A 24,585-nucleotide genomic window follows, 5' to 3' on the forward strand; every position below is an offset into this window, starting at 1 on the left:
CCCTTCTGCACAAATGCTGAATAGCATTTCAAAATGTGTTAAGATAGATTTTAAGTGTGCCGTTTGGTTAGTAAGTTAGTATGTTTAAAATTTGAGTAGTTCTTTTGCTTTCATATATTAGCAAAGTATCAAAGATTTCCATGTTTCTCTTCCAAGTTCTCAAAAATTGAGGAAGGAGTAGGATTTTGCTGGGGCATTCAAATCTATATAAATTAATACACTGAAATAACTGCTGTGTTTTTCTAGGACTCTGTTTTATGGTGACCACATGTTACACTGGGAATGGTTAAAAACACTATTAAAAAGTATTGCTTGTTTAACCATAGTACTGGGCTCCTAACAAATACATAATGCATTTTTGCCTGCTTCAACTCAAAATAAGTGACATCTCTAAAGCAAGAATGCAGCTTTCCTAAACAAATGCTGGGGAATTGTTATCACCCTCCCCCACCATGACAAACAATGATTTTTTCCACCAGGTCGTTTCAAAGTCACCATCATATTATAGAACATGTCCCAACTCACAAATCTGAACACAGCAATGGGCCATGCCACACAGCAGAAATAATTTTTGGAAAACATTTTCAAAATGCTTTTAAAATGTTTTGTTACGGCTATGAAAACATTTTATGGTGTTGTATCCAGTCCCCTCAATTGGGGGAAACAGCATCACTTTCAATGTTATTTAAACTGGGGACCCCAGATTCTCCCTTTAAGGGAGAATCTGGGCTCCCTCGTTTAAACAAGTCATGCTGGACTCCACCCCCAAACGGCATCATTTTCAATGGTGTTTAAACTAGGGAACCCATATTCTCCTTTTAAATCCACCTTAAAGGGAGAATCTGGGGTCCCCAGTTTAAACAACATTGAAAGTGATGCTATTTTGGGGTGGATTCTCCCCCACCCTGAAACAGCATCCCTTTCAATGTTAAAACTGGGGACCTCAGATTTCCCCTTTAAATCCATGCCTAAGGGGGTGGATTTAACAACAACAACAACCTTTATTAGGCATTGAGAGAATAAAAGAAAGAAAGAAAACAAGCATTGGCAGGAAGGGAGTGGATTTAAAAAGAGAATCTGGGGAAATTTAGGGGGTGCCTGTTGTCAGGGGTGTAATTATTAAGATAGCAGCACCAAAATTTCAGAATATCTTCACGAGACCCTACTGATGATACCACCCAGGTTTGGTGAAGTTTGGTTCAGGGAGTCCAAAGTTATGGACCCTCAAAGGTGTAACCCCCATTAGCTCCCATTGGAAACAATGGGGGATGGGCGCACTCCCTTTAGGAGTCCATAACTTTGGACTCCCTAAACCAAACCTCACCAAGCCTGGGTCATATCATCAGGAGAGTCTTCCAAAAAAAACCCTGAAATTCTGGTGCTGCTAGTCTAAAAAATGCGCCCCCTGCAGGCCAAAATTGGAAAAAACAGTGAAAATACAAAATCCCCCACAAATGAACCTGCATTTTTGTCACCCACAACAAGGTGGTGCCCTGGGCAGCTGCCCACTTTGCCCAATGGGAGGAACTCCTCTGTTGATGAATGCTTATGGCTTCTATTTGATGGATGCTTACTTCCTCCTCAGCACAAGATAGTTCTACCCATTTATTCTACTGTTTAGTTACCATAAGAACCACCAGCTGAAATTAATTTCTACTATTGCTACTACATTAACAACCATCTTTTCCTACTGTTCTCAGTCTTCTAAGGGATCTCTTTGCCCCTTCTGAAGTAGAGTAGCATTTTTGATCAATTGCTGGTTTTTGTATTTTTGATGGAGTGCTTCTATTTTTGGCATCTCCCTCTTGGAAGCGTAAGGGTACAACCCGGCACTGACACCATTAAAATCTGCATACCTGGTTACCATTTCACACAGGATGCATATGAAACAAACACTTAAGATCATGGCCTGAGAGCACCCTTCCCCACCCCCTTTTCTAAAAGCAGACAGCCTTGTGATGAATTACCAAGACTTCATAAACTTATACAGTGGGGGGTACAGGCTGGGAGAAGCAGTCCTGCAAATACAAATGGCCCCAGACCATTTAGGGCTTTAAAGGTAAGCACCAGAAACTTGAACCGGATTTGGTACTTCACTCAGAGCCAGTGCAGTTGGCTCTGGTAGAGACAGTTTGTATGTTTGCACACCCCAGGATCCCAGTAAGGACCCCCGCTTCTGATTTTGCATCAGTTGAAGTCAGTTGCATCAGGCCCAAGGGCAGCCCTGTATAGAGCAAGTTGAAATAGTTCAATCTAGAGGTGCCCATTGCCTAGACCCCTGTGGATAGGCTAGTTCGGAACAAGTAGGGTGCCAATAGTCTCACCTAGTGAAGATGATAGAAAGCCTATTGAGCTATGTGTGTGACTTGAGCCTCCGTCAATAAGGAGGCATCAAGTATCACCACAAGATTCTTGATGGCTGTTGCAGGTATTAGGTGCATGCTGTCAATGGCAATTGACAAGTCTCACCCACTCCTTCCCAACCCAACCACAGGATCTGCATCTTAGATTGATTCAACTTCAACCAGCTCAGTTTCAACTATTTTACCACAGCTTCCAAGCAGCTGGGATGGAGTCAGGATGACTGTCCGCCAACAGAAATAGCTGAGTATCATCAACATATTTATCAATATCCTTCTTAACCCATGGTGTCCTAAACTAAACACAGTATTCCAAGTGAGGTCTAACTAGAGCAAAATAAAGGTATACACTTTGTGTGATCTGGACACTCTACTTCAGTTGGTGTAGCCCAGGATCACATTTGCCTTTTCAGCTACCGCGCCACACTGCTGACTCATGTTCAATGTATAATGTACTAGAACCCCTAGGCCCTTTTTTCACAGGCTACTACCAAGACAAGTCTTCCCTATCTTATAATTCAGAACTTTACATTTATCTCTGTTGAAATTCATTTTGTTAGCTTTACCGGTTTTCCAGCTTATCAAGACCATCCTGAATCTTGTTTCTGTCTTTTTCTGCATTTGCTACCCCTCCTGATTTATGGCCATCTGCAAATTTAATGAGCATCCACAGTATTCCTTCATCTAAGTAATTTATAAAAACCATTGTACAACACAGGGCCCAGGACAGATCCTTGAGGCGCTCTACTTGTCACTCCTTTTCAAGAAAGAGGAACCATTAACAAGCACTTTTGGGGTGCCATCTGTCAACTAGTTACAAATCCACCTAGCTGTAGTAGGATCTGGGTGGGGGCTCTCCCCCCACGATCAAGCATTGAGATCATTGGTTTGCATATAAAGCTTTCATGTTAACTCCCATAAATTTTAGTAGAGTACAAAATGATGAGTGCTGTGAATTATCCTTTAATGAGGATAATTTTCTGTGTCATCCTAGGGTGGTGTTGCTGAATTTGTTTCTGAAGAATTCCCAGCATGGGAATCCGGATCCTCCTCTCATGTCCAATTATGGCAGCTTCCTTTTTATATAATGAAAATGCATTTACAGAATAGACAGAATAACAGACATTGCTTCAGCTTTTCCCCAGTATTCTTTATTTGTTCTGATCTAGCTATCTTTGAAGTCATTTTTTGTGCTAACATGTTCTTCGCATTATTTGCTAATTTGTTATCTTAAATTCACCAAACACCTGGCTGAGCAGTAGGCTCCGGTACTCCCCAAACTCAGCTTGCTGGGAGCTGTTTCTTTTGTTCAAGTGGGACACGGTAGCTGGGATCTGGTGCAGGTTGGCATGGGAGTGGGAGGCAGAAAAATCACACTCTGCCAGAAGAAATTCTCACATCCATTGAAATGCTAGTCAGAACCCATTCCTGGTATCTGTTGCTACCGATGTGCAAATAGTCAAATATGCATTGTCTCAATAATTTATTTTTATTGTTAAGGAATATGTATTTATGGGCCTATACATTGTAGCCATTTTGGTCTGGGTGTGGATGAGGTTTGGGAAGGACAATTGGGTACAATCTGTCTAGGGCAGCTAAAAACAAAGTATGGCAGGAACTATTAGGCATAAAATATAATTCAGGAGATGTATTTCAGTGGCATATCAATGCTAAGAGTACTTTGCCATTCTGGACTCATGGCTCTACACTGCCTCTTTTTAAAAATTACCATTTACTTGTTTGTGTATTAAAATGTTTACGTCTGACCTTTTTCCTTGAGACTCCTGGCAGCTTACAAATCACAATTTAAAAGAAGCTAACATCATCCCACGTAGTTCAAGATCTGAGCTGAACAACTGGCATGTCTGTAAGCAAACCCCCCAAAAGATTTTTTTTGCCATAGCAAAGATTATCTTGGAAAAAATATTAAAATACATGTATATAATATGGACAAACCTATATATGAAACAGTTGTCTGCTCTTAATGTTAGCAGTTCTGGATCCCTATAAATTTGCACACATATGTAACAAAACTGCTCTTAATACTCCCTTTTACTTATGAGTTCAGGACTCATTGAAAACCTTATAAATTTATCCTTTTTCTGGTTTTACTCTACACTCAGTAAACGCTTATCTCACCGTCTCTGTGAATATTCATAGCCTGAGGATGCTCATCTTCTTTCCACAAACAGGACCTTCTGTGTTAGTTGTGTTTTTTATAAGTAGTATAATTGTTGTTGAGTATGCAGGGGAGGTTCATCAGCCTGGGAGACAAAACTAAATAGTATAGGAATTCACTCCTACCGAAGATAAGAATAATCACGGAGCCACATATTTTAAAACTGACTGCAAGCTCATTCCTTCTGGGGTTTTTTTACATGGCGTTCTTTTAATTATCTCTGAGTTTCCACCCATTACTTCTGTTGTGCATTGCAAATACACTCTATACTTGTACACTCAGGCAAACTCTTGCATCCCAGGAAGACAATCACAAGAAGTAGAAGCCTTTTTTTGTTTACATATAAACTTCAGGAGTGATCGTATTCTTCAGAGGTATATTCAATTCATTGATCAAAATTGTAATGGCAGAATCCTGTGGTACGAGTACTGTTTTAAGACAGTCAAGAAAAGTAACCTTCCAGAATGATACTTGTGTTTATGAACTAGGACAGTGATAGCGAACCTATGGCACAGGTGCCAGAGGTGGCACTCAGAGCCATCTCTGTGGGCACACACAAACAGAGTTCATCATGTGGGGGGGGAATCGCGCCCCCCCCCCCATCTAGGCTGGCCTGGGCCGCTGGGCTCAATTATTAGACCTAGTTTTGGGGAAGCAGTATAGGTAAACCTGTTAAGCGCTGTTAAACCCCACTGATGATGGATTTTCAGCTGCTGCAGTTCATTCAACCAAGAAATTATTCCAATTGCAATGAAGCCCAAGAAGAGTTAACTCTTGGCTATTTATTATATACTTTAACTTATACCCCACTTTCTCCCCCAGTGTGGACCCAAAGTGGCTTGCATTGTTTTCCTCTTCATTTTATCCTCTCAATAGCACTGTGCAGTAGGTGAGGCCGAGAGCAGTGGTGGGATTCAAATAATTTAACAACCGGTTCCAGTGGTGGGAATTCAAATAATGTAACAACTGATTGCTTACAAGCACCATTTTAACAACCGGTTCTGCCAAAGTGGTGCGAACCTGCTGAATCCCACCGCTGGCTGAGAGCATGTGACTGCCCCAAAGTCACAAAAGTGAGAATTCAAACTTGGGTCTTCCAGATCCTAGTTGAACACTCTAATCACTATCCCACACCGATTAATAGGATATGTTGCTTAAAACGATTTTTAAGCACTGTGCTGCTGGTATAAGTTTTTGGGGTATCTAGTCATAAAAGCTCTCTTACCAGCAATTAATAATATATGAGGTAGCCAAGTTTCAAAAAGAACTCGACTGAAAAGGGGAGGGATAGTATGATGCTGGGGGAAAAGTCTAAAATGGAATCACAACATTCCATCATTCCCCTTGTTTAGTCCTCTGTCCTAAAATCCTTTCCTATACATCAGCAGCTGTAACATATTTCACCATGAGCCCTAAGGCCAAAGGAGCAGACAGTCTCCACCAAGGCTGTAATACAGCTCTCCTGGCAGGCTTCCTGTAGAAGCTGGATACTGATATGGTCTGCACAGGCTCCTTGCTCTTTGCCCAGTGCCTGTCAGGGTCATCAACCTCCAAAGGATAATATGTTTTTTCTGAAATTTTGGATGTAATAATATTTTAATGTAAGCAAAGGAAATCAGTCAGATCTTAACTGTCCTTCTGATTCTCATAGATCCGGGTAGAGAGGGAATTCTGTGATTTCTCAGGAATTGTTATTTTCCTCTCCCCAGCTTTTCATTGCAAAGCAAAGAAACTCCTCTTCTGAAATGTTATGCTTTGGGGGTTTTGTGTTCTTATCCCCCCCCCCCCAAAAAAAAACCCCTACTAGCCTTCTGTACAGCTTCTATTTTGCTCACTGTAAAGTGTTCTTTGTGCAGGGATTTGGCAATGAGCATTGTAGCATCAGAGTAATTTTTAAAATAATCAAATGCATATTAAAACTTGAGATACGTACAGACTCTGCAAAGTTAGTAAAAATGCTGAATCTGTCTTCTGTGTGATGTGTGAGAGTTGATCTTGCTGTGTTGAAGAGAAGGGGTTACATAAGGACAGACTTTCAGCCTTTGCCTTTATTTTGTGCTTTAGAGTTTGCCAAGACTGCAAAATAGCTTCATCTTAATTATCTCCTTGAATGTGTCTTCATAAGTGACCCCTTATCTTACTTGAGATCTCAGAAGGAATTACCACTCTGTTTTATTTTCTTTGGTTTCTTGTATTTCAGAGCATCTTCTTGTACCTTGCTTTATTTGATTAGAATTTAGAGTCATGAAGGACACAACATACTATAATTATATTACTTCAGCTTCATCCTCTCATCTCGTATGAAATCTCCATTGTATTTAAACAGCCCTTCGTTCTTTGACAATCCAAGAAAACCAAGGGATTTATTGGCAATGGAATTAATCAAGTTTTCTAAACAGTTTTCTGACAACAGTTTTCCACCACACCCCCGGGGATAGGGCAGTATATTAAATTGAACAAACAAACAAATAAATAAATAAGTGGCCATTCCATTCCCCTCCATGACATCCAACAGCCCACAATAGAATAGAATAGAATAGAATCTTTATTGGCCAAGTGTGATTGGACACACAAGGAATTTGTCTCCGGTGCATATGCTCTCAGTGTACATAAAAGAAAATACATTTGTCAAGAATCATAAGGTACAGCACTTAATGATTGTCATATAGGTCTAGTAAGCAATCAGGAAACAATCAATAGTAATAAAAACATAAAATGTAAAATCATAAAATAAAATGAAATGTCAGCACAGGCTATAGTCATACAGTCATAATTGGGAGGAGATGGGTAATAGGAATGATGAAAAAAGTAGTGCAGTAATTATATAATAAATATATAATAAATAGTTTGACATTATCGAGATTATTTGTTTAACAGAGTGATGGCATCGGGAAAAAACTGTTCTTATGTCTAGTTGTCTTGGTGTGCAGTGCTCTGTAAGCGGCGTTTAGAGGGTAAGAGTTAGAAACAGTTTATGTGTCAGGATCTTGAGGGGTCAGTAAATGTTCACAGCCCTTTTTTTGACCCGTGCAATTATCTGGAGTCCTCAATGGAAGGCAGGTTAGCAGCAATTGTTTTCTGCAGTTCTGATTATTCTCTGAAGTCTGTGTCGATCTTGTTGGTTGCAGAACCAAACCACACAGTTAGAGGAGTGCAGATAACAGACTCAATAGTTCCTCTGTAGAACTGTATCAGCAGCTCCTTGGGCAGTTTTAGGCTTCCTGAGTTGAAGCAGAAAGAGAACATTCTTTGTTGTGCTTTTAATGACATTTTTGATATTAGGTGTCATTTTAGGTCATGAGATATGATGGAGCCTAGAAATTTAAAGGTCTCTACTATTGATACTGTGTTGTCTAGTATTGTGAGAGGAGGTAGGATGGGAGGGTTTCTCCTGAAATCTACCACCATTTCTACGGTTTTAAGTGTGTTCAGTTCTAGATTGTTCCAGTGGCACCACGAGGCTAGTTGTTCAACCTCCCGTCTGTATGCGGTTTCATCGTTGTCTCGAATGAGACCAATCACTGTTGTATCATCTGCAAATTTCAGTATTTTAACAGATGGATCATTTGAGATGCAGTCATTGGTATACAGAGAGAAGAGAAGTGGTGAAAGTACACAGCCTTGGGGGGCTGGTCTCTGACTGTAAAATGCAGGTCCTGTAGAATGACCTGTAGAATGCAGGTCTCTGACTGTAAAATATGAACAAGATTTCAATATGAGACCTTGAGGGGAATATTGGAGAGGGAGAGCTGACCTTCTGCCTTGCCCTAACCAGTCCTACTTTCCCAAGGGAAATTGCAATGGTCAGTAGCCCACCCAGAAAATCCCTGTGCCACTTAAGCTGGCAACAGTAGCTTTTACTTCTCTCTGCAAATACAGTGGAACCTTGGTTATCGTTGACATTGGTTTTCGTTGTTTTCTGTTTTGCTGATTCTTTGGGCGAAAATCTTGTCTCGGCTTTTGTTGGTTGCTTCGGTTTTTGCTGGTTTTTGCCTGCGCGCACGCGCTAATTCCGCAACAAAACCGGCGATTCATGCAGGCTCCATTGCTTGCCAATGGGAGCCTCAGTTTTCGTCTGTTTCGGTTTTCGCTGAGGTAACCCAGACGGATTACCAACGAAAACTTAGGTTCCACTGTATACTTTTATTTGATGAAAAATTATCAATTTCAGAGTCAGATTTGTTCTACAATAAGTTACAATAGAATATATTGGAGAAGAGTAGATTTGTGTTTTTTTATTTCTGGCTTCCAATATGATTTATCTGCACTCAAGGCAGATTTGAGAATTTTTTTCTAAAATAATGCCTGGTGTGACGTCGAAATTTGCATTCTATACATTCAGTATGGGAAACTTAATCTCACATTGGCAAAACAGACTGGGTTAGAGCCTCATCTCATTTATAGTTAAGAGACAAACCTTTCAAACACTTTCGCCTTTATGCTCAAAAGTTCTCACAGTGACTAACCAATGAAATATTTAAACACTCTGCAAAAACTGCTGAAGACAGCCAGATAAGTGGGTATTTTGATGTATATTTTGTGGCATTGTCTATATGGTTTCTAAAGAGATAATGTCATGTTTCTATGGGGGGGACACTAAAGCTGGCATAACAGCTATATCAACTCATAGGTGGCAGCAGTATGGCATTTCTGCCACTCTGGAGAGCTTTGTAGTGGTAACCATGCTTTAAGCTAGCGGTTCCCAGCATTGTAACTGTGGGTGCCATGATGACCACCAGCACCTTTTTTGGTGCCCACCAAGTGCTTTTAGAAAGTGGGTGGAGCAAGGTGAGGCTTTTGATCACTGATTGGCCACTGACATTTTACTGGCTGTGCATATTTTTAAAGAAAGTTACTTTGGTAGCAGCTGCTACCACAACACAAGGATGTTCGCTGTGTGGCTGAAGGTAAACCATCACAGCCTTTTTTGTGGCAGCTATTTTATGACAGCCATTTTGGGCCCACCGCACAGTGTCAGAATTCCAAAATTGCTCACAGGCTCAAAGAGGTTGGGGAACCCTACTATAAGCATACATGAATTAGAACTGAAATTTGAAGCAAACAGTGCACTTCTGTAACAGAAATCATCCTGATAAATTTATTTCTGTTCATTCAGAAACTGCAGACTGCCCCTTTCTGTAGAATTGTGAAATTCCATTTCTTGCTTCTTCGTGTGACATGACATGATGCTGCCTTATACTAAATCAGACCCTTGGTCCATCAAGTATTATTGACTCAGACTGGCCGTGAGTCCTCAGGATCTGAAATAGAGATTTTTCCTATCAACTACTTCTTGATCCTTTTAACTGGAAATACTGGGGATTCAGCCTGGGATCTTCTGCATGCCAAGCAGAATGTTCCACCACTGAGCCAGAGCCCCCCACCCCCACACCCACACCTTCCTTCACTTCAAGACTGAAACTACATGCAATTACTACAAAAAACAAGATAGCAATGAGTATTGTAGTGGTATTATTTTTCAGCTAAAACACTTTATAACCCAAATGTAGCCAGTAGCTAATTCAAAGCTGTTTTTGAATTATTAGGCATATTTATCTAATAATTGCAAATAAGAGGGTGAGAATATACCATGTGAGAGACTCATGATTGGATCTTCCAATATATTATACTTTATTTAAATAAGCATTGGGAGAAGAGGTGATTTGGCTTAGAGCTGTGATACACAGGGATTAAACCTTCCCCCAGGTAATTTCCTACCTCAAAATCAATTTCCTCTCAGCTGCTATATCCCTGATATGGGGAAAACCCCCACAGGTTTTTCTGTTGTCTTACCTTATAGGGGCTAACAGCACTTTTGGGGGAGATTTCTGTGGGGATTAATCACTCAGTCAAATCAACTCTACTCTTCCTCATGTACCCCCCACTGTCCCAATCTAAACATCTGATCTTAGTTTTCCTGATCTGTCATGTTTGAACCTCAGTTAATTGATGCCCCATAGACAGTGTGGCTGAAGTAAGGAGGCAGAGTACATAGTGGACTGAGAAACAGAAACTGCAGGGAAAGCTAGACAGATAGGATGAAGGAAGAAGGGAGTAGTGAGAAGGGGTTGTGGAAGAAATTTCACACAGGGCCTAAGGGAAAGAAAGGCCAGATTTTGGCAGGAAGAGCATAAGAAGAACACAAGGTACCTGGCCAAGAATCAGAGCAATTGAAAGAGAGGTGACGGGGGAGTATTGGGCTGGAAAACAGGGCCTAAAGAAAGATGAATGGTGAAGGAAATGAGGACAAGGCAGAGAAATCGAAGCATTGTGATGAGAAAAGCAGCACCAATATAATCCTTCCATCTGTACAAACTACAAACTCTTAGGTATAGACATTTTCTTAGGCCGTTTCCGCACGGGCAAAATATGACGTCGTCGCAACGGAAAAAGAAGCGTCAGAGCGAGAGCGTTCGCACGCGCAGCGGCGGAGGTGCGCAGTCGCGCCGTCGCGAAAACGCTAAACCGGCGCGAAGACGGTGTATTCAGAAAACGCTTAAAACCACTCTTTTTCCCCATGTGACGCATCGACGCCGCACTCGTGCGAACAGCCGCCACGGAGCTGTCGTCAAAAATGGCGTCGGGCCTGCACGGCTTCGCAAGTGCGCAGGCGCAACGTCGCGAGACGCCGCTTCCGCAGCGCTTCCGTGCGAACCGTCACATTTCTGCGGGGCTGCGGACGCCCGCAGCTCCGCCTGTCTGTGTGAACGCTTTTTTTGGGATGCGTCGCAATTTGCGACGTCATCGCGTCGCTGCTTTTGGCCGTGCGGAAACGGCCTAAGCCTTCTAAGTGAGTATCAAGTGCTAGGGAGGATAGGAGGTATCCGATTTCAGTTTAGAAATCCAAACTTTGAGTGAAGGTCTCTTATTTTTGCTAATAACTGCAGTAGCCGTTCATTCCTAATAAGACTTTATACCACCAGTGTTATACAATCAAAACCTTTTCTAACCTACATATACTTTAAGTGTTCTTGAATCCAAATTCTGTTTAATTTAGGGGACAGGGGATTAATACTTCTGTAGAGAACAATTGATGTAACTGTCAAAGTACTGAGCCTTTTTATTTTGACTTCTGTATCTCAGTATTCTATTTTATTTAGAAAAAAATCAGCTACCTATGCTTGTGCTCAGAGCCAGTGTGGTGTAGTGACTGAAAGCTGTGGCCTCTGATCTGGAGAGCCAGGTTTGATTCCCCACTCCTCTGCGTGAAACCTGCTAGATGACCTTGCGCCGGTCACAGTTCTCTCAGAACTCTCGCAGGCCATGCAGAGGCAGCTATCTCTGAACATGTCTAATCTTGAAAACTCTACGTTGTGGCCATAAGTCAGCTGTGACTTGACAGCAATTTCCTCCACCGTATCTATGTGCTAACTTGAATATATAAAGCATTCAGCATAGTTGGGCACTTCATTGGTTCCTTAGGAAATACATCAAGTGAAACAATTGACCCATTGCTTTCTGATTTATATTTAACTGTTGCTTATGACCAGCTGGATCTTAGTAACTTGAAATGAGTGATTGTATTCATCCACACAGACATTTAACACTTAAGGGTACTTAAATGTTTTTAAGAGGGGTTGACGGGTGCACTCCTGCCCAGCTATGGCCCTGCTTATCACTGTCTACTTTTGTTAATTTCAGAATTTTTTAATTAGTGTACAGTGCAAATAGTAGTCTTGCGTACATTAAATCTGTACAGCTGCCATGCTTTGCTATTGAATTACAGGAAAAATTAGTGACCCTTATCTGCAGGTGTCCTTTGGATGCCATTAACTGGAATTCTGGCAGCACCCCAAAAGAAAGTGTTCCCTGTTTTGACAAACTGGGAGTGATATTCCCATCATTTGTTTAATTTGTCATAGCCATGCAGTTTCTGTATGAGTGAGCTTCATGGCTTTTTACCCCCTGGGTAGTGAATAGGAGGAACTAATTAAAAACCCTGGAAAGCTGCATCAAAAACCTAAGTACAGTAATACAACTTAAATATAGCTGAGCAATGTCTCAACCTGTTTCATTTTGCTAATACTAACAACTTAGTTAAATACATGAATACTTGGCTATGACTTCTCACATCATATGCCTCTTGTTTCAGCAACCTTGTGCAGCCAGAGTCCTGTAATTACTTCTCATGTTAAGTAGTTTGTAACTTTGCTGGAAGAGTTGAATTGCTCACAAATGTTGCAAGATATTCTGTGTCTTTAGAAAATGTATCAATTATTTTTATCAGCTGGCTTTACATATATATATATTGAGTGTGTAAAATTATTCTTCTCCCAAAGCATTAATGATAAAGCATTAACATTATGTTGCCTAATTTTGATATGTGAAATTCTTTTCTAGTACAGGACACCTAAGAAGTCTAGGAAGTCCTTTAGAGGGTAGGTTAGGTGAAACTTTGGTAATTTACCTTTCTGACAGCTCTAGCGATCTGATTTATATCCTGCTCTATTCCCATAGGGCTCAGGGTGGGTTACATCATAAAAATGTACAATCAATACAATCATAAAAAATAGCAATACAAATATTATTTGATATACTATCTGATTTACTTTCAGTGTGGTTCAAAGTGGTGTGAAAAGGGCAGGCATCTGAAGTTTCCATCATCTGTCTTTTAAAAAACCATGCTGGCTGTGATAGTAACGTTAAAGAGTAGCCAAAGTCATATCCTAAGCAGGTCTACTCAGAATCCTACTCAGGTCTATTCAGTGGGCCTTCCTCTCAGAAAAGTGTTCTTAGGATTGCACTGTTAGCTCCTAGCTAGGTGAAAGTCTACTTTCCACAGCTAATGCAGGTATGCTGGAGCTCATAGGCAGAAAACTTTTGAAAATTTCAGATTACAAATATGAGAAACTTCAAACATTGTGATGCTGCTGTGCCACCTGGCAGAGATAACTGCTGTATATTTATTATACACAAAAGAGCTAAAATGATATTATGAATCTGATGCAAGAAAAGGGAATTAGATCTATTTTTAAATCCTATTTTCCTATTTAAATCCTATTAAATCCATTTTGGTATTATGAAGAAAACAGTTTCTTATAGCATGTGGCGGAACGTCGCCTTCAGATTCAAACTTCCTTGAACATATGTTCATCAATATTAATATTTCTCTGACCATCCTCCAAACTGTGTATTAAATCTTAAATAGTTACTAAAACCATTTTAAAGCATGCAATAAAGAAATAAGTATATAAATCTGAATCAGATTTCCATTGAGTATTGTATTCTTACTAGTTTGAAGCTTTTACTTTTTACAAGGCAATAAGTATGGGCTCATAATTTTTTTTTTCAGGCAAAAACTTCTTCTGCCAAATGAAAATGTTCCAGTAATTCTGAATACCCATTTTAGCCAAAAGGTCTTTCTCAAAGAACCAAAAGAAATGAACAGGCTACATTTTGAAGAGCTATTACTTATTAAAAGGAACATATGTCTGGCCCAGGTATTCAGTCTCTCTGATGCAAAAGAAAGTCAACCTCAGGCATCTGCAGTTAGTCAGGTAAAGTTTGTTTTTACAATTTAACACAATGAACCAAATATTCAGAAATAACATGAATCGTCCTATGCTATATATATACCCTTCCTTTGACCTGCTTAAATACTGTTCAATAATGAATAATATTCATATTTTTAGAAGCAACATTTTAACATTTGGTTCACTTACTCTTGAGAGAGTTATGGTACTGGGCTGCTTAGTGTTGCTTCTGTGGCTTTGGTAGTTTTTTATGTAGGCATCATGGGGGGGGCAGAGAGGGCTCAAGTGCATTCAATCACCAGCTTGGCTGCCTCCCTCTCAGGAGTGAGGAGCTGGAGCATTGCACTCCCTGCTGGCTCCTCCCCCTGCACCCTGTCCCCCCCTAGCGCCTGTGATGGCCTTAAAATTAAGAGCCCTTCCGGACACACGAGTCGACTCAGGTTTGACTCGTGTCGGCGGAGTCTTACCTTGACTCGAGTCCTCCCGTTCCTCCGCACAGCAGCCGACTCGTGTCTCCGGAGCCGAGCTCAGAGGGCGGGACCACCTCCCTGTGCTGCGTTCCGATTGGTTGCTGTGTCCCCCGTTCTGCGCATGCCCAAAGCTTTTCGCGCCGCCACGAGTCTCCCCTTCTGCGCATGGGTGAAATACTTAGTTGTGATTGGCTACATGGCAGAGTCGAGTGACGGAGATTCCGCACTCCGTCGGCTTCGGCTCGAGTGCAACCCGAGTCCGCCAGTCAACTCAACTCCCCAGTAGAGTCGAGAAATTCAATGGCGAGAGGGAGGTGAGTCGAGTCAGACACGAGTCCGACGCTACGTCTGTGCGGAGGACTCGGGTCGGACTCTAGTCGATCTCAGGTCGAGCACGACAATGCGGAAGCACCCTAAGTTTATTTCAGTTCTTAGCAAGTGGTATTGTGGCCAGGAGGAGACTGGGGACGAGGCAGGTCAAAGAAGACGCTCCTTCTCTAGCCTTCGGCGAAGGGCAGTCTAAAAATGCAATCAATCAGTCAGTCAATCTAAGCAGAAAATACTACTGGAACAGAGCCATACAACCCAGAAAACCCACAACATCTTAATCTTGTGCAAAGGCATACTGGTGGGGGGGAAATGGCATCCGGGGCACCACCTGCTTCAGGCACCCCCACTCCTGCACTCACACCCCACGTCCCGTGCACCCCACTTATCTTTGCAAGCCTGCAGGGAGGGTTGGGGTGGGGTGGGGCTTGGCAGCGGGTGGCTCAGATGGGCGGCCTGGGTAGGCACCGTGGTGGCAAGCTGGCTCCTGTCCTCCAGGAGCTGGCCTGCTGCCGCAGTGCCCACCTGGGCTGCCCACTGCTGAGCCCTGCCCTCCCCAGCCTCCCTGGGGAGGGCAAGAGCTGGCCTGCAGGGAGCCCGGGGGACGAGGCTTGGTGGTGGGTGGTTCAGATGGGCAGCTCGAGCGTGTGCTGTGGCGGTGGACCAGCACTTGCCCTCCTCTGTTTCCCTGGGGGGCAGGAGCCGGCCTGCGGCTGTGGCAAACACCTCTGCCAGTGAGCATTGCCCTGGTATGGGGGGAGCTGCTGGGCGCCGGCTGTGTTGCCGCACTGTGGGAGAGGCCGGATGCAAAGACCTGGCCAGCGCCCGGCACCTCCCCCAAGTGACGAAATGGCATGCGCCCATGGGACATGGCCCCTGATCTTGTGAACAGCTTTTTCAGTTTCATGTCAAGTTAATTACTGCCCAAAGTACTTCAGTCATCAACATGAATTGAGTCAAAAATCATGCCTGTCTGTTGGTTCCAAGGGGAATCATGTGTTTTAAAGTTTTGGCAGGCACATCACTGTAGTTCCAGGCAGAGTCAACTCATAAATAACAGCAGGGGGAAAAAACTCAGGTTCTGATAGAAATAGAATTTAGCCATAAAACGGCAACATTAAAATTTATGGCACATAAACTGGTGGAGATTTTGAGTGTGGATGATGGTGTTTTATTCATTCCAGGACCAGATAATGACAGTGTCTAGAGAGGTAACATTTCGATAAGTTTTGAAGTCAGAAAAGGTTATGGCTTTTATCCCTAAGATAATGTGAAAGTTTTGAGAAAAATGGGAGGCAAAACTGCTTTACAATTGATGTTTCCAATTTTTAAACAAAAGAAAAAAATATTATTTAAAGCTAGAAACATTCCTCTCTACTATCAGCACTATCCGGAAATAATATCAAGTCTACAGCACCTATTTAGTAGTAGTGATAGTAGTGGTCCATGTATCATCTGTTAATAGTTTCTTCCTAGTTAGCATCAGATTGGAAGGCACAGAGTCAGTCTATCACCTCACTATGTTGTGGGCCCCCCATCAGCCCAGACTAGACCTGTCTTTTGGCTAAAGCACAGTTTGTGCAGAGTCAGAGCTAGAGCACTGTATTCCTTTCCTTGGGAGCTTATTAAAAAGGCAAATCATGTCAGTACCTGCTGAACCTCTGCAGACAGAAGCAGGGCCTTATCCATGGTTATGATTATGTGGTCATTGTTTCACTTTTATCCAAGTGACGCAGTTGTTAGTTTCTGGTTGAGGTTAGAGGTTCCTGGATAGTCAGTATTGTTTTCAGAATGTAAAAAAGGTTCTCCCCCTGGGTGCACTACAAAGATTGACTCTGTTTTCCCATCAGAAACTGATGCCAGCCTTGATGTAGAGACTGACCTCTGTAATCCTAGAATTAAATTTGCAGTAATAGTTTCTCTTGTTCTAGTAATCAGCACAGTGATTTCATTTATGGTTTTATTTTTGCCAGGTTTCCTGTCCCAATATGAAATTTTTTGAGGACATACACACTCATAGCAGCAGAGAGTCCAAACTGTCTCTCTTTGCAGTTTCTTCTCTGAGTGATTCTCTTCTTGACGTTGTGGAGACTCAAGGAAGAATTGGAGGAAGAGGAATGCAGGTGCAAGTGGTTGTTCAAAGAGTGTATTATTTGCTTGCTAAAGAAGAGTTTCAATGTCATCGTCAAGGAAATCACTCTGCCCAATACCTGACACCATTGCTAAATTCAGATCTGTCAAACATTAGGTAAGTAACAGTATGATCTCTGTGTGTGATCCAGTATGATCTCTAGCAAAGTGCGAAGTAGCAGAGTAAAAAGATTAGCTTGTAGGATTACATGTCATGGAGTTTTTTTCCATGGCCAGAATGATTCTGCCCTTTTGCTCAAAATGGGACTCTATTACAAGAAGCACAAAAGAAGACCAAAGCTACCTGTCAGCGCTAAAATCCAAATTAGGATTCTTTCAGGGGATTTGCTCTGCTGGGTTAAGAAACACAATGTAGTAGAAACGTTTCCAGGGCTGTTTCTGTTTGAGAAAATAACGCAGGGGAAGGGACTAACTTACCTGCAGTCTGAGAATAGGGCTATGGTCAGTTTTAGGTTTCGGGTTTTTGTTGCAATTTTGGGAACAATTTATGACTGAATAAATTAATTAAAAATAATAAGTTAGGGTTAAGGCATGAGCAAGGACTCGGACTTGCCTTAGTGTTACGTTGAGTACTAGGGCGCAGTCCAAGAATAGAGCTATAGTCAGTTTAAGGTTTCGGGGTTTTGTTACTATTTTGGGAACAATATATGACTGAATAAATTATATAAAAAGAAGTTAGGGTTAGGGTTAAGGCAATGGCAGGGGTTAAGGCAAAACCCTAAAACCTGACACTGACCATAGCCGTATTCTCGGACTGCGCCCTAAAACTCAACACTAAGGCAAGCCTGAGCTGCTACCCTTGCCTTAACCCTTACCCTAACCTATTCTTTTTAATTTTTTCGTTATCATTTTGGGAAAAATTGATGGCTGAAAAAATTAAATAAAAATAATAAGTTAGGATTAGTGTTAAGGCAAGGGCAGGGGTTCAGGCTTGCTGTAGTGTTACGTTGAGTTCTAGGGCGCAGTCCGAAAATAGGGCTATGGTCGGTTTTGGGATTTTTTTTTACAATTTTGGGAACAATTTATGACTGTATAAATTAAATAAAAATAATACATTAGGGTTACACACACACACACACACACACCCAGACCTGAAACTGACCATAGTTGTATTCTCAGCCGAAGGCGCCGCTTTGCAAAAACCTCGATTCTTGAGCAAGGTTTACAGAGGCGCTTTCGCGCGGCTCCTGCATGGCCATGCGAACAGCACCCTGGGGACACCAGTTTTTCCATCCCTAGGGCGCTGTTATTTGGCTGTGCAGAAAGGACCACATAATATTTTAATGGGAATCTTGATAAGGAACTGTACATTATTCCTGCTACATTGAGCAATTCTTATTCTGATGAGAGATTTCAGATCTGCATTTCTATATTTTGATCTTAATGGATAATTTGTGTTTTAAATGCACTGGTTGAATCCAGGAAAAAAAAGGATCATTGGTATAGTTTACTTCTGCTTGCATTGTTAAGCTGCGTAGATGAGTGAATCTTTTTAAAAAATTAATATTCATCCTAAGGGCTCAGGGCAGGCTGCAACATTTTCTAAACTCAGCAACAAATTAAGTACAGTAATTCAGGGTATAACTATATTCAAAACCAATTTCTCAGAACATGGTGTCAAAACATTTGGGATCAGAGAGCCAAATACAAGCGTGTATACTGATTTCTTTCCCCACAAAAACAATTAACTTTTATATTTCCCTTGTGTTTCCAGCTCCTTCATTATCTGTGTTGTAGTTCATTGACGCCTTTTTTCTACTTACAAAATCTGCCTTCTTCCTGAATATTAATAAGATTTCACCTTTACCTTGTGCAGTTTCATGGGGGTGATTTTGTTGACCTTGAAAGGGTTTTCATCCAGATACATACATGGGATCAGCAAACATAGTTGAGTGAACATTTTTCCAAAAATTACTGTCATTTTCTTTAGCAAAAGGATTACATAGCAAGATTCATTTCAGAATTTAACAATTCATTTCCTATTGCACTTTCCTATATGAAAGTGCCTGGGGGAGAGGATACTTGTGCATTGTTTCAGTATTTCTGTTCTGCACGCTATCAGAGTTAAACATGATCAGTTGAGTTTATCTCATCTTTCTTTAATCATGAACTTCAAGGTGGCATATGTAGGATTCCTTGGCCTTCCCATCTAGGCACTGACAAAGCCAGACTTTTTTAGCTTCAGCAAGTCTGCTGTATCCTCACTATTTCAATTCTTTTCTCCCTTCTGTTGCCCTCTTCCACCAAAGGATGAGAACTTTTTTGTTTTATCAGGTATTTACTCCCTGATCCTGCCTTCTTTTATATGTTTTAATTGTTGCTTTATGTATGTGTATTATACTTTGGTTTGAAATGTTTCAATGATGTGTTTTTCTTCGGAATGATGTTTTTTAAAGTGCGTTTTTATTATTTTTATGCCTTATTAAATAAATCCTGGCAGTCAGGAAAGGAAGTATCATACAAAGTACATTTTGCAGTGTAACTTTTGGTGGCAAGTCTATTGAAAAACTTCAAATCATTCTTTGTAATAAAGTCCTTAGCAACGACATATCTAGGGGGGGACAGATGACCAAGCACCATTGCCTGAATCATGTGTGGGGCGCATGTTGGCCATCTGCCCCCTACCTCTCATCCCCCCCACAGGCCAGGCCAATGTGCCCTCCTTGGCCTTGTCTCCATCCTCAGTGTGTTGCCAGCCTTGGCGCGCTTGGCTTGAACCTTGGCTTGTAGGGGTGGAGTGTGGTCAGGGGGCTGGAGAAGATGTGCTCAGGATGCTGGAAAACTCTGTTGCACAGCAACAGTGATGGTACACTACTGATTAACTTCTGAGTTTCAAATGCTTATGATGCAGATCATCTCACACCTATGCTTCATTCACTCAATATCTGCTTCATCAGTATGTTCTGGCTGTGAAGAAATTACCCCTGGTCTTGTCAAGGTCTATGTTTTAGGTTGTTAGTACTGTTGACCATGTCTGAGATAGGACCATAAACTTTTCAGGGTATTGTGTGAAGAAGTGGAATGAAATTCAGCGAACTTATATTCCATACAGATCTTTGTTGGTTATCTGGAAGGGGGGGGTGGGATCTTAAATGGTTTATTAGACTGAGAGTTGAAATTAAAGTGATTGTCTAATTCTAAACATGGCCTTGGAATGTAAATAGGACCATATACAGAGGGACCCTAAGTTTTGAAGAAGAATCTATAAACAAAAAAGGAGGGGAGGGTTTACAAACAATCTGAGGCTACAGAAGCATTATCTATGCTTATACAGATAACATAGAGGAAAAAGTTCACAACATACTATAGCAGGTGGGGGTGAAAGAGGCTGATAGCAGAAGGGAGAAAGCCAGACAGACAAAGAGGGTGAACAACTAGGGATGAGAAGGCAGGGAAGAAAGAAGAAGAGTTTGGATTTATACCACACCTTTCTGTCCTGTAAGGAATCCAAAAGCGGCTTACAAACTCCTTCTGTCCCTCTCCCCACAATGACACCTGGTGAGGTAGGTTGGCTGAGAGAGTTCTGTGAGAACTGCCACTAGCTCGCATCTGTAGGAGTCGGGAAACAAATCGACTTCACCAGATAAGAGTCTGCCACTCATGTGAAGGAGTGGAAAATCAAATTCGAGTTCACTGCTCATAACCACTACACCATACTGGTGTCACCATTACTGCCAGGCAAAAAAAAAAAAGCTGTTGGGCAACATGGCAGCAGTGTTGGCTGGAGGGGGAAGAGGAGACTGAGAAGCTTTCTTCTTCCATCCACAGCTGCTGCCCCTGTCAGGACAAGAAGGCAAATAAGCATTGGTGAGTCTCCTCTGTCTCCATAAAGAAGAAGAAGAGTTTGGATTTATATCCCCCCTTTCTCTCCTGTAGGAGACTCAAAGGGGCTTACAATCTCCTTGCCCTTCCCCCCTCACAACAAACACACTGTGAGGTGGGTGGGGCTGAGAGAGCTCTGAAAAGCTGTGACTAGCCTAAGGTCACCCAGCTGGCGTGTGTGGGAGTGCACAGGCTAATCTGAATTCCCCAGATAAGCCTCCACAACTCAAGCGGCAGAGCGGGGAATCAAACCCGGTTCCTCCAGATCAGAGTGCATCTGCTCTTAGCCATTACGCCACTGCTGCTCCCCTGCTGAAGAGCAGCAGTCCCCTGCCACTGCTAAAGGAGATGAAGTGAGCAATCAGCAGTGGCCCACAGGAGGAGGCGGCAGTGGTGTTTTCTCCTTATCCACCTGCTATCCCACCCTCTCTTGGAGTCAGAAGATGAGCAAAAAGGGACAGCATTGAAGAGAAGAAGGAGATAGTGGAAGCTGTTCCCATTCTTCAGAAGATTCTCATGGGTTCCCCTTTGTTTATTATAAAGTCTGCCACTCATGTGAAGCTGACATCACAGCTAATTTTGTGGAGAATCAGTCAACTGACCTGTTGCTACAAGGAAATATGGTGACTTTTCTCGTAGCTCAAGTCCATGTTGCTTAACTTCCATGAGATGAGATCTTCCATGAGATCTTTTTAGTGGAGGAAGGACTCTTAAAAGTTGAGTGACAAAAAGAGATCCTTGGTTTGCAAAAAAGGTAACAGACTCTCTGGATCCTAGCCTGGTAAATGTTTGGCAAAAAGCAGATGGTGAATATCTATTTCTCTTTTGCAATGGTCTTAGAGTCTTTGTTCCTCTAGTCACAGTGTATCACTGTGATACTGGCTGTTCTACAGCCAGTCATCATTCATTAAAACCAATGCAAGAGATATAGTATCTTATTCATGACCTGCAGTGTGCTCTACCTGTGACGGAGCCTTGTTATTACATAGTTCATCAAGAAGAAGCAATTTGCAGTATAGCAGAGGCAATGCTCTATTTTCTTTTGTAAATTAACTAGTGGTGAAATTAAAATATAATTTGTTATTCTTTCCAGATTTCCCTTTTTCATATTTGCCATTTATTGAGTGTGGGTGGTGGTGGTAGTATATAAGAATTTTAATAACTTTGTTCAATGGAACACAGTGTTAAACAGTTTAAGAATCACTGAATAATGTGTTTTGCAGGACTGATAAAAAGCAGCCACCTACTTTAAATTTCATGTGTTGTACTTCATTCCACCAGTCCCTGCTGTTAACTAACATAGTAGTGTTTTGTTGCTGGAGCTGTTTAATTGATGTGGGTAATGAGGAGCATGTACAATTTTTAGTGGGAATGATTATGTTTCAACAACTTTTAATGAGTTTCTGTATGAACTTGTGCAAAGCCAAATATAATACGTCTCCTTTACCTGATTCAGATCTGAATTATTCATAAGCTTAACTTTTTTTGTTTTTTTTCATGCTTTGTCCACTTATTTATCATATCACAAAAGTAATTAATTTTTTCTCAAGGACTGTATCTGAATAAAGATAATGGGCCCAATATGATAGCTGACATTTCTAGGTAGTTAAATTGGGATTGAGGTCACTCATGTTTACCCTAAGGAAAACCTAAGCTTGAGTTACTCAAGACATTTTAAATTAATGTTTATTGTGGTTAAAGAGGGATGGGAAGGAAAGGACAGTTTTGGAAAATCCATGTTCACAGATGTTAACATCTGTCAAACCGTTTTCTTTTGTGGGCAACTTTCATTCTGTTTACAGCATACCATTCATTTTTTTTAACTAAAAGTTTCTAAACAGAACATTCATAAACATATGATTTTTTAAGAACATCACTAATTCCTTTGGGATGCATTTTTTTCAAGTGTGAGATAAACAGGAAACAGACAAACTACATGTGCTTCATTTAATTCCACAAGATAGAAACTGTATAGTGTCTTTATAAATGATGTATCTATTTTTAGTTTTTTCATAAAGATGTCTAAATATTGTATGCCAGGGAACATACATTTCAAAATTATTTGAATCAAAGAACTCTTCAGAAAATACTTTGAGGGGTTTTTTTTGAGGGGAGGGGTTATTTCTAAAGTATAGTGGGGGTTGTGGTGCTGAGTAATGCATGTATTGGAAGCTAATCTGAAATTAATTCTATTTATTATTTACCTCAGTCCCCTGTTCCTTTGATAATCTCAGAGATGCTTAAATGGGGCTCGCAAGAAGCATTATAAACCCTAGTTTCATTGTTGTGGCTTCTGTGCAGCCCACATTGGGCCTGAACATGCTCAGAGCCAGCGATGGAAGGATCTTGGACCTTTTTTTCTAGAGGGTGCTCCTGCTGTTAGGCGTCCTCGCGTGCTTCCTTCTCAATAGTCACATGCCTAACAGCGCCCTCCCTTCAGTTCCTTTTTCACCGTGATGAGGAAACATTGAGTTTGCTTAGCTGTGTGAGTTTGGCTGTTTGTCAGTCCAATTGCTCCTTCTGTCTCACTTGGGTGTAGTGTAGTGTAGGGCAGAAGATGGCTTTATTTAAAAAGTGTTAAGACTGCGGGTCTAAGATGACAAACACTGATGATCACAGTCATGTTGCCTGCCTCAGGGAAGGACATAATATGGCTGGTTGCAAGATATGCCAGCAGTTTATCCTGAAGGCTAAGCATCATAGGGCACTGAAATTAAAAACTGTGGTTTACGGGAAAAAATCCTGTCAGCAGTCAACTTTCTGGTGAAGGGACCTTCTACAGAAAAGAGGGTGCGGTCATCTTCAGTCTCGTCAGTGAGGCTGGTTCTGATGGGGTCATCATAGGAACAGGGCTGGAACCATTCCTCTTCACAATTGGTTCTGAGGACAGTCTCAGAGCCACCTGGAAAGAAAGCAAATAAAAAGTTTAAATATATAGAGGAGCCCCATAGCCCTGCAAGGAATTTAGGAGATACAAACAGGGGGACAGCACTCCCTACGAATACTGTTGGTGCAGTCACTTTATCTGGGGGCACTGATTTGAGAAAGGGAGCAGACAGCACCAGTGAATGTGTTGGTTCCAACTGAATTGTGACCGTTGGTTCTGATGACATGAGATACGGCTAAAAGTTTACTTAAGTTGTTGATGTCATCAGCTTTTCATCAAGGGTTAGAAAGAATTTCATCAGTTCTGGTAGTGGAACCAAGAACAGTTCTAGTGGGACAACAAGAGCCAGACACATTGGAAAGGACTAGCTCTTCAGACCACAAGCTGGAGTCAGATAAGGAGAGCAGCTTATTGGTGTCAGGGGAAGAATCGTATCTGACAGATAACATGTCATCAGATGAAAAGGTTGTGGAAGTGTCCAAACCATTGCCATCAGAGGACTTACGCCACGGTGATATGTTCAATAGATGTTGAAGATAGCGAAAGAGCTAGATATTGAGGTCTTGACTTAGTCTCTTAAACCCATTGATAAGGTTCTGAAGTACATATACTCAGATTCACAAGGTCAGCGGTTCTCAACCTGGGGGTCGCAACCCCTTTGAGGGTTGAACGACCCTTTCACAGGGGTTGCCTAAGACCATCGGAAAACGGTCTTTTATATTTTATATATACCAATTTTATGGTTGGGGGGGTCACCACAACATGAGGAATTGTATTAAAGGGTTGCGGCATTAGGAAGGTTGAGAACCACTGCACTAGGCTTTGTGATATTGCCAATGCTGGATGGATTAATAGAGTGCCTGATTGAGCTGTGGCTGCTACAGCCAGACATCTAGAGAATCTTTACATAATCAGA

General features: G+C 41.6%; 1 protein-coding gene across 1 annotated transcript in view; it reads left to right on the top strand.

Moving 5' to 3' along the window:
• SPIDR (scaffold protein involved in DNA repair) overlaps positions 1–24,585 on the top strand; it is a 177,920-nt gene that overhangs the window by 98,457 nt on the left and 54,878 nt on the right. Inside the window, exons 9-10 of the mRNA XM_048508338.1 lie at positions 13,832–14,036; positions 16,783–17,057. Of these exons, the coding sequence (XP_048364295.1) occupies positions 13,832–14,036; positions 16,783–17,057 (480 nt within the window). The remainder of the gene's footprint in view (positions 1–13,831; positions 14,037–16,782; positions 17,058–24,585) is intronic.

The sequence above is a fragment of the Sphaerodactylus townsendi genome, linkage group LG09 (genome assembly GCF_021028975.2).
Source record: "Sphaerodactylus townsendi isolate TG3544 linkage group LG09, MPM_Stown_v2.3, whole genome shotgun sequence".
Classification (NCBI taxonomy): Eukaryota; Metazoa; Chordata; class Lepidosauria; order Squamata; family Sphaerodactylidae; genus Sphaerodactylus; species Sphaerodactylus townsendi.